We start from the raw sequence: 15,000 nt of genomic DNA on the forward strand, positions 1-15,000 counted from the left end.
CACTGTGGTGGAGGGTGGCTGGCCTGCAGGAACACTGTGGTGGCGGGTGGCTGGCCTGCAGGAACACTCTGGTGGCGGGTGGCTAGCCTGCAGGAACACTGTGGTGGCAGGCTTGCTTGGGGTCACCTCACCCTGGCCTGTTGTGGCGCGTAGCTGCTGGCTTGCTGGAACACTGGTCACGGTGGCGGGTGGCTGACTTGGTGTCATCTGGTTGGCTGGTTGCTTGCTCGCTTTAGCTGGCACCCTGTTGTGGTGGGTGGCTGAGGCCAGGGCCTGTGGGTGGATGGATGACCGGACTGCAGCTGGCTGTAACACGAGGCTGTGGGAGGCGGTCTTAAGTGCAGTGACATGGCGTGGGAGGTGGTGTTAGAAGGCAGAACGTGTGCGCGCAACATACTGAATGACCTCACGAAAATATCAGTAAATCAAAAGGCCGATTCGGGGAAAGTGCATATCGGCCCTCGATATATCGGTGTTGCCGATAATCGGTCGATCTCTAATATATACCTACCTACCCCATCTCCCCCCACCATATATATCTCTACCTATCCCCCATCCCCCCCACCATATATATCTACCTATCCCCCATCCCCCCCACCATATATATCTACTTATCCCCCATCCCTCCCGCCATATATACCGACCTATCCCCCACCATATATACCGACGTACCCCATCCCCCCCCCACCATATATACCGACCTACCCCATCCCCCACACCATATATACCGACCTACCCCACACCATATATACCGACCTACCCCATTCCCCCCCCCCCCCACCATATATACCGACTTACCCCATTCCCCCCCTACCATATATACCAAATTAACCCATTCCCCCCCAACATATATACCGACTTACCCCACCCCCCCACCATATATACCGACTTACCCCATTCCCCCCCAACCATATATACCGACTTACCCCATCCCCCCCCACCATATATACCAACCTACCCCATTCTCCCCCCCCCCCCCCAACCATATATACCGACCTACCCCATCTCCCCATCACCACCATCATATATACCGACCTACCCCATTCCCCCCCCAACCATATATACCGACTTACCCCATCTCCCCCCCCCCCCCCAACCATATATACTGACCTACCCCATCTCCCCATCCCTACCACGATATATACCTACCAATGTGTTGCCCGCTGTGGTTGCTATGTTTGCTAGCCTTACCCGATGTGCATGGGCCGGACTTGTCTGTGTCACCTGCCATGGCTGCTATGTTTGCACGCCATTCTCCAGGTAGGCCCAGGCCACATGCTAAGCTCCCTGGGGCGGGGGTTGCTTTCCATGCGTGTGGGTGATGTCTTCATATTGAATATTCTGTCCTAGTAGGGTGGCCCCTTTCCTGGTACTTCAGACCTTCCAGTCCCTTTGCACACTTGAAACCTTCTATAACGCCTCTTCCACAGAAAGTGCCCCCCCCCCCCCCACTCTTCCTGACAATCTCATTATATCTCTGTGTGTATTCTGTCCTTGCAGGGCTATGTGAAGAGACAAGCGCTGTACGCCTGCAGTACCTGCACCCCGGATAAAGAGGAGCCTGCCGGGATATGTCTGGCCTGTACATACAAGTGTCATGAAGGCCACGACCTGTTAGAGCTTTACACCAAGAGGTACCCCTACCCTCCTATATAATCAGAGCCTTTTACTGCCCTCTGTCCTTCCTCTATGAAATTACCACGCCTTTTTTTTTTTTCTTTGTCTTGTAGAAACTTTCGCTGCGATTGTGGAAATGCCAAATTTAAACAGCTGGAGTGCAAGTTATATTCGGTATGTACAAACCTTTTATAATGATATTACACCTGCATATGTATCAATGTGGATCTATGGTGGAGGGGCGCCAACCTTTATTATGTGGACTAGAGGCAGTAGATGGGTAACGCTGGATCCCGGGGTTCCCTATATTGGTGTTCCTATCCCATGGTACTGTTAGTGGTGTTTGTACAGGTTATCGGATTACCAAGCCGGGAGCTTTCACACACCCTAGAGCAGGGATCCTCAAACTACGGCCCTCCAGCTGTTGCGGAACTACACATTCCATGAGGCATTGTAAATCTCTGACATTTACAGACATGACAAGGCATGATGGGAATTGTAGTTCCTGAACAACTGGAGGGCCATAGTTTGAAGACCCCTGCCCTAGAGGATTCCCACACCTCCCCTGGTTTGTAGCGTATCCAGTTTGGCTCCAGAGCAATTTTTTTTTCATTTTTTGCCTACATGTAAAAAATATCATTTTTGGCAATAAAATTGTTTAAGCCCCCAGAACATATTTTCTGAAAGCAGTGGCCCTGTAGAATAAAAAGGTGATCGTTATTGCAAATTTTTATGTTGCATGATATTTGCGCAACTGTTTAACCCCAATTTTCCGGGGAAAAAAATAAAATTTTAGTGCTAAAACTCACTATTTTGGTTAAAATATAAAAGGTGAGGTTGCATCAAGTAAAATGATTCCATGTCTTAAAATTCCGTGCACCCGCAATATCGCCAAATACTATTGTTCTTACTCTGGAGATTCACGATGATGTATCATACGCAAGCACACCATGGGCTTGCACAAGTGTGTGGGACAAGAGGGGGTTACAGTGTGTGTGTGTGTATATGTGTATATATGTGTGTGTGTGTGTGTGTGTGTGTATATATATATATATATATATATATATATATATATATATATATATATATATACATACATACATACATACATACATACATACATACATACATACATACATACATACATACATACATACATACATACATACATACATACATCACACACACACACACAGTGTATATTTTTTTATTGTAATCGGTTTTGTCTTACAGGATAAAGAGAAGAAAAACCTGGCTAATAATTACAATGACAATTTCTTTGGCCTATACTGCACATGTAAGAGACCGTATCCCGATCCTGAGGACGAGGTGAGCCCATTTTGGGGTTCTTACACTATCCTTTACACTCCATTCACCCTTGTGCGACTTGATCGTGTGATTTCCATTGAGATTATGTTGTGACCGCTGGTGGCACATGCTCGCCCCTAGCCTCCTGCTCGCGGCCGTCTTATAGCTACGTCGGTTTGCCCAGGAGCAGCTGACTGCCGCAGTATAACTGCAGCGGGCAGTCGTAAGGGGGCCTTAACCACTTCTGCCTCCATGATGTGGGCCTTAACCACTTCTGCCTCCAGTATGCAGTGGGGTTGAAGTGGTTATACCCGTATGGGGCCTGCAGCTACAAACCTTATCCCGGTAAGTGTTTTTTTTTTTTTTTTCCCAGAGGGAGAAGACCGGAGGAAGATTTTTAATAAAGGACTTCTCAAAACCGTCCCTTGTCATTATTTACACTGCCTTTTTTTGGGGATGAATGGGTAGGGTTACAATGTACCCCATGTTCATTGACCTAGGGAGGAGTCCGGGGGGGCCATCTTGTTACAGGGGGCGTCCAGATTCCGTTAAGCCCCCCGGCCCGCAGACCCCTACAGCCACTGCCCAGGGTTGTTGGGGAAGAGGCCCTTGTACTCATCCACATGGGGACAGGATGCTTTGGGGTGGGGGGGGGGGTGCAGAGCCTCCCCTGCTCCAAAGCACCCAACCCCCCATGTTGAGGGCGTGTGGCCTGTTATGGTCCAGGAGGAGGTGGGGCCGATCGCTCGTCTGCTCCCCTTTCCTGACCTGCCGGGCTGCATGCTCAGATAAGGGTCTGGTATGGATTTTGGGGGGACCCGTGTCATTTTTCTGGCGTGGGGCTCCCCTCAAAATCCATACCAGACCCAAATTGCCTGGGGGGGGCATTTTTTTTCCCCATTTTGGTGTGGAGTTCCCCCTCAAGATCCTCAGAGCGCAATTTGCACCACAAGTCGGATCATCCTGATCCGACTTGTGATGCGACTTCCATTCAAATCAATCGGCTCCTTTTTTGGCTCCTTTTTTGCAGCTTGAAAACCCCTATGCCACTTACAGCTGCAAAACGTCTGTGTGTGCATGAGGCCATAAGATAACATGGAGGGGCGTTTTTAAGCTGCAATAAAAAACAAAAAAGGTTGATGCTCCTAAAAACAGCTGCAAAAACGCCCTGTGTGCATGAGGCCTAAAGGTGGCTTCCAGATTCCGATAAGCCCCCTCCGCCTGCAGACCCCCACAACCACCAGCCAGGTTTGTGGGGAAGAAGCCCTGGTCTCCTTCAACATGGGGACAAAGTGCTTTGGAGGGGGGGGGGGGGTGACATATATTCCTCCTTAGGCTCAGAGGACATAAATCCACATTATGTGCACCAAATCCCTTTGAAAAACAGATATTACCTTGTAATAGTAGTGATGACATCAACACTGTGCTGCACTTAGCCTTAGCCTGATCAGAGCTGTGGGAGGGGCCAAGCAAGCCCCACCCACTACAGAAGTTTCAGCCATTATTCAGGGTGGTTCTGCACTAAATGTTTTATACCGGAATCTATCGTATGATTTTTGTCTCTTACAGACCCCAGATGAGATGATCCAGTGTGTAGTGTGTGAGGATTGGTTTCATGGCCGGGTAAGTGATCATTTCTTTACATTCTTCGGGTCACTCATTTAGGCATTTATGTTGTCTTTGGTCTGTTGGCCTGTAAACTTTGGTGTCTTGGTTAATAAAAATTATAATATTTGAATCCTTTTTGTAGACCAATAACACCAGATTCCCTTCAGGATTTGACCAAGGGAACATGTATTCCCCAGCTAAAAGAATGTAAACTTTTTTTTTTTTCCATAGTAAGGGCTGAAACTTGATTGCTATGAAAAATGCACATTTTTTACTGTAGCGAAAATCTCATTGTACACTTTTTTTTTTTTTTTTTTTTTTTGCAGCACCTAGGGGCGGTTCCACCAGAGAACGTTGAGTTTCATGAGATGGTGTGTCAGGGCTGTATGGATCGCTGTTCATTTCTTTGGGCCTACACCGCCAAGTTAGGAGGTAAGAGCCGATTTTCCATGCATGTGACCTGTGCCTCAGATGTCACCGCTCTCTAGTGAATGGATAGGCTGCATTCTCAGTGATGTCACCGGTCTCTAGTGAATGGATAGGCTGCATTCTCAGTGATGTCACCACTCTCTAGTGAATGGATAGGCTGCATTCTCAGTGATGTCACCGCCCTCTAGTGAAAGGATAGGCTGCATTCTCAGTGATGTCACCGCCCTCTAGTGAATGCATAGGCTGCATTCTCAGTGATGTCACCGCCCTCTAGTGAAAGGATAGGCTGCATTCTCAGTGATGTCACCGCCCTCTAGTGAATGCATAGGCTGCATTTTCAGCGATGTCACCGCCCTCTAGTGAATGGAATAGGCTGCATGCTCAGTGATGTCACCGCCCTCTAGTGAATGGATAGGCTGCATGCTCAGTGATGTCACTGCCCTCTAGTGAATGGATAGGCTGCATTCTCAGTGATGTCACCGCTCTCTAGTGAATGGATAGGCTGCATTCTCAGTGATGTCACCGCTCTCTAGTAATAGAATAGCCTGCATCCTTGGTGATGTCACTGGTCTCTAGTGAATGGATAGGTTGCATTCATTGAATATCTTGTGTTCACTTGCAGTTCCTGGTGTCACCAAGATTACCAAAGCAGAAACAGATCATGAAGATGTCAAAGTTGACGATTGTCCTACAGAAATGGGCAGCACTCAGAATGGACTAACAATAAAAAGTGAAGAAGTAAAGGTGGAAATATCAAAGCTGCCCGAGGTGAAGGAGGAAGTAAAGGAGGAGGAGAAGCCAAGCTGTCCATCTACCAGCACCAGTGGTGATCAGGTATTTCCCAATGACAGCAGCCCGTCTGCCTCTAAGCAGTCCAGTGTGCATCCACTTAATAGATGCTTACATGCACCAGGATCAGCTGGTTATACACTGACCTGAATGTTTGATATTTTCTATCCCTTCCTATTCCTTTGTCTGCTCCTATGTCACTGTAACAGGAATTGAAGGGAACTCTCCTAAATGGGAACACCGACTCCAGTAAAATGTTCTAAAGCTTCCACACTCATTCCAAAACTTAAAAGAACTTTTGGCTGGAGTTGGGACTTTAACATTTAAATACCCTGTAAAGGAACATAATAACCTGGCATCAGACATTAAAACTATTGCAGCTCAAGCTAGATATTTCTGCACTGATATCTCACAGTTCCAACTGATCTGCAGATTTTTATACACAGGAGCTGGTGTTTTCAGTCTTTTATCGTCTTTAATATTTATCTTTTTTACAGAAATATTGTAACGGTGAATCGTCTCAGGCTGCAAGGACAGAAATAAAACGCCACACTGCGTGCAGACTTGAAGAATACGGAAAAGTCCAGGGGCCCGCCATGAACACTGCCACCTACTGGCCAGGCAACTGGCGCAGTCAACTCTGCAGATGTGCAGAATGCATGGTATACTTGAATGATGTTTTTATTTCATATCATTTTGTTTTCTGTGCACTTATACAAAGGAGCAATCAATGTAGAAACATGGGTATACGTGTAGCAATCAACCAACGTATGCTTTAACGCAGGGCTTGACAAATTTTCCTGAAATCTAGGAGCCAGCTAAAAAAGTTAGGAGCCAGTTTTATTTATTTATTTTTTAAACTAACAACCAAGCTTTATTTAATAAAACTGATACTAAATTTACACATAAATACGACTAGAACCCCACTCTCCTCTATAGGGCAATTGGATGGAAGCAGACTGTCTGTCTCTTTCCATCCAATGCCATCTGATCCGATCCACGGGATAGATAGAAAATAGAACCACCATCCGTCTGTTTTTGGCGGACAGGATCAGATGGCTGCAGATTACTGCTCCATAGAGGAGAATGAAGGGTCCGATCAGGTCTGCCTGAAAAACTGACAGGCGGACCTGATCAGCCCGTGTGAAAGGGGCCTTCGGCTATGGCATGGCGATGAGGAAAAAAAAAAAAAAAGAGATATATATATATATATATATATATATATATATATATATATATATATATATATATATATATATATATATATATATATATATATATATATAATTTTTTTTTTTAATAATTAAAAAAGAAAAAATTATTTATTTTTTTTAAATTTAAAAAATAAATTAATAATAATAACCACACTCCCTGTCCACTTAACCTTTTTAAGCAAAGGACAGGGAGATGGGAATGCATTGAGAACCGGCAGTGGAAACAGTCATTACAACAGTCATTACTCCCGGCCACCACAAGAGGGCGCTAGTTCCCCATTGGAAGCCTCTCTCATCTCAAGAAGGCGGCCAAAAAGCCGGGGCCTCAATTTTCGGACGGCACGGAAGTCCGTGCACTCGGGGAGGAGGTGGGGGCGCAAAAATGACAGGACACCTCCTGCAGGGCACCCCAGGTCGCTAATTCTAGTCGCAAATGCGACCTGGCGCCCGGGGTTTGTCGAGCCCTGCTTTAACGTTGCATAACAAATGGTAAAGCTTGTATATAACTGTTGTTCCAACTGTAACATAACTATGTGATAGTTACAGGGGTCGACATCCAACCCCTGAGGTTGAGGTGTCGATGCCTGCCTGGAGCAGGTATGAAAAGACTAGCAGGGTAAAGATGATAAAGAGAATAAGTGTCAGATGAGAACAAAGAGAGATTGTGCAGTTAGCAGAGGCCTGGTGGCCATGTGTAAGATGGGCAGTGAGGTTTGGTATTGATCTAGGTTCCACCCCCGCCCTCTTTGGTCCAAATGTTAGGTTTTAGTTATGAGTAGATCTGGGTGTATCATTAGAGACTGGTATAATAGTAATCAGAGTTTGATGCTTCTGGGATGGGTTAGCCATGGCGACCATTGCTTTCGGAATTTATCCTCTGTTAAGTGTACTTTGGAAAAGAGGTATTCCATGTTGCAATGTTCATTGATGGCATTAATGCAGTGATGGGTTGCGGAGAGGGGTTTTTCCATGCCCTAGCCCAGTGATGGCGAACCTTGGCACCCCAGATGTTTTGGAACTAAATTTCCCATGATTCTCATGCACTCTGCAGTGTAGTTGAGCATCATGGGAAATGTAGTTCCAAAACATCTGGACTGCCAAGGTTCGCCACCACTGCCCTAGCCAATACTATGCGTGCCGAGATTAGGATATGTGTAATTGGGAGGCGTTTTTTCAGGTGATAGAAGAGGACTGAGACCAAAGACAGCCATTTGTGGGGTAAGACATTGAGTGGACTTAGTCACACTAGAGATGAGGGTCGAAACCCTTTTCCAGTAGGGGAGAATTATTGGACATTCTCACCAAATGTGGAGAAAATCTCTGATTGCATCACAGTTCCTCCAACATTTCGGGGAGCAGGAGGATGAGATGTTCGCAAGTCTGTCTGCCGTGTAATATTGAATGATGTTTTATAGATATATCTTTAATGCTGAAAAAAATCTAGTAAGTAATTATTATCCACATGGATTTGTCTCTGCTGGGGTTTCTTGAAGTGGCTGTTAAGGTAAAACCCTTGTGTTCAACAGCTGTGCCCTGGAGCTAGAGAGAGAGAGAGAGAGAGAGAGAGCTAGAGAGAGGGAGCTAGAGAGAGGGAGCTAGAGAGAGGGAGCTAGAGAGAGGGAGCTAGAGAGAGGGAGCTAGAGAGAGGGAGCTAGAGGGAGGGAGCTAGAGGGAGGGAGCTAGAGGGAGGGAGCTAGAGGGAGGGAGCTAGAGGGAGGGAGCTAGAGGGAGGGAGCTAGAGGGAGGGAGCTAGAGGGAGGGAGCTAGAGGGAGGGAGCTAGAGGGAGGGAGCTAGAGGGAGGGAGCTAGAGGGAGGGAGCTAGAGGGAGGGAGCTAGAGAGAGGGAGGGAGCTAGAGAGAGGGAGGGAGCTAGAGAGATATATAGATATATATAGATATTCGTGTGTGTATGTATATAATAAATGCCATCTCTTCCCCTAGTAAAAGCACCTCACACAGTACACATAAACACTGACTAGGCACACAGTTAATCCTTTGATCGTCGGTGATGTTTAACCCAGTGTCATTAGTACAGTGACTCTGCATAATTTTAGTACTGATCACTGTATTAGTGTCACTGGTCCCCAAAAAGTGTCAGTGTCAAAAAGTCCCCTGCATCATCGCAGTCCCGCTGTAAGTCGCTGATCACCACAGTTGCTAGCAAAAAAAGATAAAAATATCCCATAGTTATTAGACGCTATAACCTTTGCTCAAACCAATCAATATACGCTCATTGAGATTTTTTTTTTTCTTCCAAAAAACATGTAGCAGAATACATATTGGCCTAAACTTTTCACAAAAATGTTTTTTTTTTGGATGTTTTATAACAGAAAGTAAATTTATTATTATTATTTTAGTTTCACAATTCTTTTTTTGTCTATTGCAAAAATAAAAATCGCACAGTTAATCAAATACCACCAAAAGAAAGCTTTATTTGTGGGAAAAAAGGACATGCATATCATTTGATATTTGCCTTCATATCTGCCTTCTATATTGGCATGTTCTGATTTATTTATTAAAGTCCTGTGACTTCTATTAGTGTCTGGTAAAAGCTTGTAGGAGGAGTTTTCATAATGCACTGGCTGTCTCATTAGGATGCAGGGTCCCTGACCCTCTGTCTGGACAGTGCTGATTGGCCATGTGCTAATCACATGCACCCTTCTAAGGGGGGAAAAAAAAAATGTTGATCCCGGGAGTATCAAAGTGATTTTTCTGGAGTCCATAACAATGTTTCCTTGTTGGAGCACATTGGACCGTGCTTTAGAAGGGTTTTATTTTTTGCCTTCCTGTTAATCTATCAAATGTTTGTGGTGAGTGTTTTTTTTTTTTTTTCCTAACCGTTTTGCTTGTGTATCTATACTGAATTGCCTATATGGGTCTGTCGTCTCCTCAGAAATTGTACAGAGATTCGGATGTGTTGTTCCTGTTGGATGAATGCGACACCGTTCAGGCTTATGAAAATAAAGGGAAATCCGATGAGCAAGAGGCCAGAGACCCTTTGATGACCGCACTCAGCAGCATGAACCGCGTACAGCAAGTGGAAATGATCTGCGGTAAGACACGTGATTTCAGGACACATTGGGGTTTTATTTACTAAAACTAGAGTGTAAAATCTGGTGCCGTTCTGCATAGAAACCAATCAGATTCCAGGTTTTATTAGTCAAAGCTTAATTGAACAAGTTGAAGTTGGAAGCTGATTGGCTAGACAATGTGGGCTATGTGGGACTTTAGGTGAGACACCAGCAGATAATGCCCAGCGTCTCCATCCCTGTATCGGAATAAACAAATTGAAAAGGATTAAGAGAGGTGCATGGAAGCCAGCCAGCCCCCAGTCTGATGTACTCACCCTCCAGTCTGCCACCAACCAAGTAGACCTGTCTCATGATATAAATAAAGAACAGGGGTTTAGTTGACACGCATTTGCAAACGCATGTGTAAGCTGCAGAGCCACGACACGGCACCCTGTTTTATCTGCAGTCCTAACACTTTTAAATTTGAGTGTCTCCACACTGGGAGCACATGGCTGCTAATGGATGGATAGGAGGCAGGTGGGAGGGAGCAGTCCAAACTTCTCCCAACCCACCCCCATCCATGACTGGTCTAGTATCTCAATGCTCTATTAGCAATGTTCTTAAGATGGTACAAACTGAAAACGACGAGCTGAGAAGCATACACCTCCAACCCCTTGGTTGATGCAGTGTAAAACACAGATTGGGACTTTATATGAGGCAATTTGCCTGTATAGCTCAGTGCCTCTATCCCTGATTTCATAAAAATATTTGGGACTTTACATGAGACAAGCAGGTCATGCTATGGTCTCCATCCCTGTATATGAAAAAACCGGGGTCAAATTAGACTGCATCCACCAAAAACGCACGAAAATCGCATTGTTGGGACTTTAAATGAAGCACCAGCCTGTAGGCGAGATGCCTCCATCCCTGGTTACATAGACAGTGTGGGCTATGTGGGACTTTAAAGCTGATTGGCTACCTTGCACAGCTTCACCAGATTTTGCACACTCCAGTTTTAGTAAATCAACCCCATACACTGAGGGTTGGCAGGAAGCAGCATGATTGGCACATAAATGTTATCACTCCTATACAGAACCAGAAGATTTTCTTGTAGGGGATCGGGGCCTTCAGCCTTTCCAGTATTTTTAGCAGTTTGACATCTCTTTTCCATTTTGCTGCACTCAAAGTATATCTTTCCCTAGCCACCAGTTGTAAGTCTACAGAATGGATCAATAGAAGGCAGTGCACCTACTTTTGCAACATGCTATTAAAAGCCGGGGCGCTCTAATATGCATATGCTAAGTAAAGTTTGAAGGCCTGGCCCCTGCTGCCTGTTCTTTAGTTCCACTGTAGGTACCAATAGTAAAGTTCCACCATCATAAACAGCGAGCAGACAGGCTCTTTATTACAATAGCTGAGACAAGCTGTCTCTTCTGCAATAAAATACACCAACCGGCCTCATCATCTTCTATGGCATTTAAACTGAGCTGTGCATGTACGGCTCCCCTTATATCGCTGCACGATCCCACTGACTCCTGTGCATGTGTGCCACAGGTGTGATGTCATTCTGGGCTGGCCAATGAAGATGGCTGAAGACCAGCACCCAGAAGAAGGCTATGGCGAGGGATGGGGGACTGTTTAAGAAAATATACGTTTAGCTCTGCTTTAAGTGTAATGTGCAGGCTCTGCAACCAATAGACATTTACATAAAGTGGGTTTGTTTAAAATCACACCCCATTACTTACTGTGCCTCTCCGCCAATCCACAATATCCAGCACTTCTGGGTATAGAGGAGAATGTGACGAGGGTAAAGCAGGCCCCACAGAGTTACCAATAGATATTAAAATATATTCAAATGTTCTTTTACAAAGTCCACAATGTAAAAGGAGTTGTAAAAGAGTTCAATGCAACTTCAGTCCACTTAGGGCAGGCTGATCCCAGAGCAGCCAACTCTATATAGTACTGGAGAAAGCGCCTCTTAGTGTAGAATTTAAGAACATTTTATTTAATCAACCCAAATAAAAGGTAATAAGGCTCATCTGTCCGAGACATCCGCTATCTGTGCTCACTATTGCTGGAACCACTTATGTCGAGAGAGCGAGGCCGGCCAGTCACTTTACTTCCACGGTGGAGATGGCAAGGCAGCTGATTTAGCGGCGGCGTGGAGCACTGCAGTAGTGGTATAATTTGTTTTGGAGCAGTGGCAGTGCCGGATGGGGATGTGTGCACTCTTTTCTCAAGATAACTAGTAGTGTGAAAGAGATAGAGAGAGATATATATATATATATATATATATATATATATATATATATATATATATATATATATATATATATATATATATATATAGCATAGTTGAGCGGGAACACAAGGCTCAGCAGGGGACGAGAGATTTAAAAAAAAAAAAAAAAAACAAATTCCAGTATATCCCATCCAGTGGAAAATTCTAACTAAAGAAAACTTAATACGATATAATCAAATACAACTATAATATTACTTATTAGCCTTACAGCCAATTGATGGAGCATTAAAAAGAAAAAAAACGTGGCAATGACGTAAGATTATATAAATCAAACAACAAGGAATAAAAGATATATGTATATGTATGGATATATGGATGGGTGTGTGTGTAACTACAATAGGAAGGGGCAAAGTGGGACTTTTAAGGTGCAAATAATGGAGAGAAATCTAAATTCCCAAAAAAATCACATTTTATTATACATAGAAGATTAGGACATAACAAACATTGGTTAAAATGTTAAAAACACAAGAAAGCACTCGATAATGTCAACTCTACATGTTTCGCCATCTTCATAATAGCTTCTTCAGGAGTTTGATAGACATTTCTCGAAAGTCAACATTTTTAAATTACAAAAGAAAAAAAGTGAATGTAGAACCAATACAACCAAAATAGGGCATATATCAATGGTCCTATATTGAATGCCCGTAAAATTCCATGATTCGAATAGATATAATATCAACAAAATGTACCTTGAAAAGACCTAGACCCTTTTGTTTGCCGGGAGTAGAAATGACGTGGATACAAGAACAAGGGTGGGTGGAGAGGAGGGGATTGAGAGACCTGACCCCTTAACGTTGACCCATAGAGGAGATGCAAGTCAAGCCACGAGTAACACACGAAAAAATGATGATGAGACTGCAATATAGGAATATAATTTGCATAAATACCATAGGAATGGATAAATGAATGTTATCAAATTTGAACTGATAGTATAATTAATGACAGAAAAGTACCCTCGAAGGGGCTTTTATGGTATTGATAGGGGAATTGAACATTGGATATCCCACCAAATCAGGAAAGAAAAAGATGACTCCTTCTAAAATTAAGAGAGTTCTATGAGTATATCATCCATAGGTAAAAATAGCCCTGGTGATATTTATTGCAACAGAGGTCAAAATATAAGCATGAATGCGATTTACCCTGGTGATCCAGTCTAATGCAAATCCAAGTTCTTGGACCGTTGTATGGTGATCCTATAGGGATTGATCTGATTCCGAAGGATCTTTTAATAGTTTGCTCCGGTGTGGAGCTACAGAGGAAACAAAAAATATAAAGAGGGGTATTTAAATAGTCATGTTAAAGTCAAGAGATAAGGCAAAAGCCGAAAGGAAAATTTCATTACCGCGTGTGTCTCCAGACCAGCGTCATAATCCCCGGTGGTCTAGTGGCATACTGACCATTTGCGCCGGCATTTAAGCATCTCCTCCACTCCCTCGGCGTCTGACGTCACCGAGGGAGTGAGGGCGAGGCACACCCAGCCGTCCAACCGGAGCCCAGTGTTGAAGTGCGTCAATAAGACGCGACCGCGTCACATGATCAGACCGGAAACCGGAAGTCGGAGATGACAACATCCGGTCCGGTCGCCACGTCCATAGCTGTCAGCAAAAAGATAAAGATGGAGAGAAAACAGGCCGAATAGAGGGAAAAGAACCGTCGAAGCAGCGAAAGGGGTCCCAAAAAGACCAATCCAGACATCCAAAAGGAAACAGATGTCCACATCAAACAAATCACCGAAAGCTACAATCTAGCACAGATACATTTCATCAACACTATAATGGATTTAATGGGAACTAAGTCACATACATAAATCCAAAAAGAAATACTGTGATAAAGAGAAGCAGTACGGTGATTACTTGGATGTATTAACCAATTGATGATAAACGAATATCTTTTAAATATACTTTATAGGGTTCCAGTGAGGGGCGGCACTGGGAGTAAGGGGCGGTGTCTCTACTGACCAGGTCGGACCAAAAACCTGGAAAAAGTGTAGGACACCGCGGGTGCCCATATGGGCAACAAAATTGGGGCAGGAAAAATTATACTCAACCCACCGAACCTCTCACAAAGATGGAAAAAATCCCACCATCCTGGCCGAGCACCCATAATCTCATCCACTTGCCGGCAAGGATCAGGAATTAAAATTTTGGATGATTTTAAAGAGGATCCTCTGTTCAATTATGGCAGATGAACTACATCTGAAAAATACAATACAAATAAAGTGTATAATAGATACACATGTACATGTAATAATGCATAAGACAAAAAACGGGACCTATGACATATGTGCTAAGTCCACTTAATCAGCCCATTGCCCAAAGGTAAGGCTGAAAATAAACCAATTGACATTTCCCTAGCCAGGACTTTAACGTAGCCAGGAAATGTCTATAGGTAGCAATATCTTATAAATACAGTACAAATAGGGATACTGAACAGAGAATCATATAAACATATCAAAGAATTGAATACAGTAATCCCCCGCTACATCGCGGTTCAGTTTTTGCGGTCCCGGTAATTCGCGGTTTTTTTTGTAATGTTATTTTACTATATAAATCATTAAAAATGAAAGATTTTTGTGTTTTTCCATAGCTCTTGCTCTGTCTCTAAGTATCTTTTATGTGTTTAAATGAGTTTCTATTGTTTTAAAAGTGTGTTTAAAGACCTTAAAATGCTTCTACACGTACAGTGACAGTAAAAAAATCATGCCTACAATGCATTTTAATAG

The 15,000-nt window shown here is 43.9% G+C and overlaps 1 protein-coding gene across 1 annotated transcript in view; it reads left to right on the top strand.

The window, feature by feature from the left end:
- UBR7 (ubiquitin protein ligase E3 component n-recognin 7) overlaps positions 1-15,000 on the top strand; it is a 30,569-nt gene that overhangs the window by 6,092 nt on the left and 9,477 nt on the right. Inside the window, exons 2-9 of the mRNA XM_082275453.1 lie at positions 1,501-1,634; positions 1,731-1,791; positions 2,851-2,946; positions 4,495-4,548; positions 4,860-4,965; positions 5,585-5,796; positions 6,249-6,413; positions 9,859-10,018. Of these exons, the coding sequence (XP_082131579.1) occupies positions 1,501-1,634; positions 1,731-1,791; positions 2,851-2,946; positions 4,495-4,548; positions 4,860-4,965; positions 5,585-5,796; positions 6,249-6,413; positions 9,859-10,018 (988 nt within the window). The remainder of the gene's footprint in view (positions 1-1,500; positions 1,635-1,730; positions 1,792-2,850; positions 2,947-4,494; positions 4,549-4,859; positions 4,966-5,584; positions 5,797-6,248; positions 6,414-9,858; positions 10,019-15,000) is intronic.

The sequence above is a fragment of the Pelophylax lessonae genome (assembly GCF_965119305.1).
Source record: "Pelophylax lessonae genome assembly, chromosome: 13".
Lineage (NCBI taxonomy): Eukaryota > Metazoa > Chordata > Amphibia > Anura > Ranidae > Pelophylax > Pelophylax lessonae.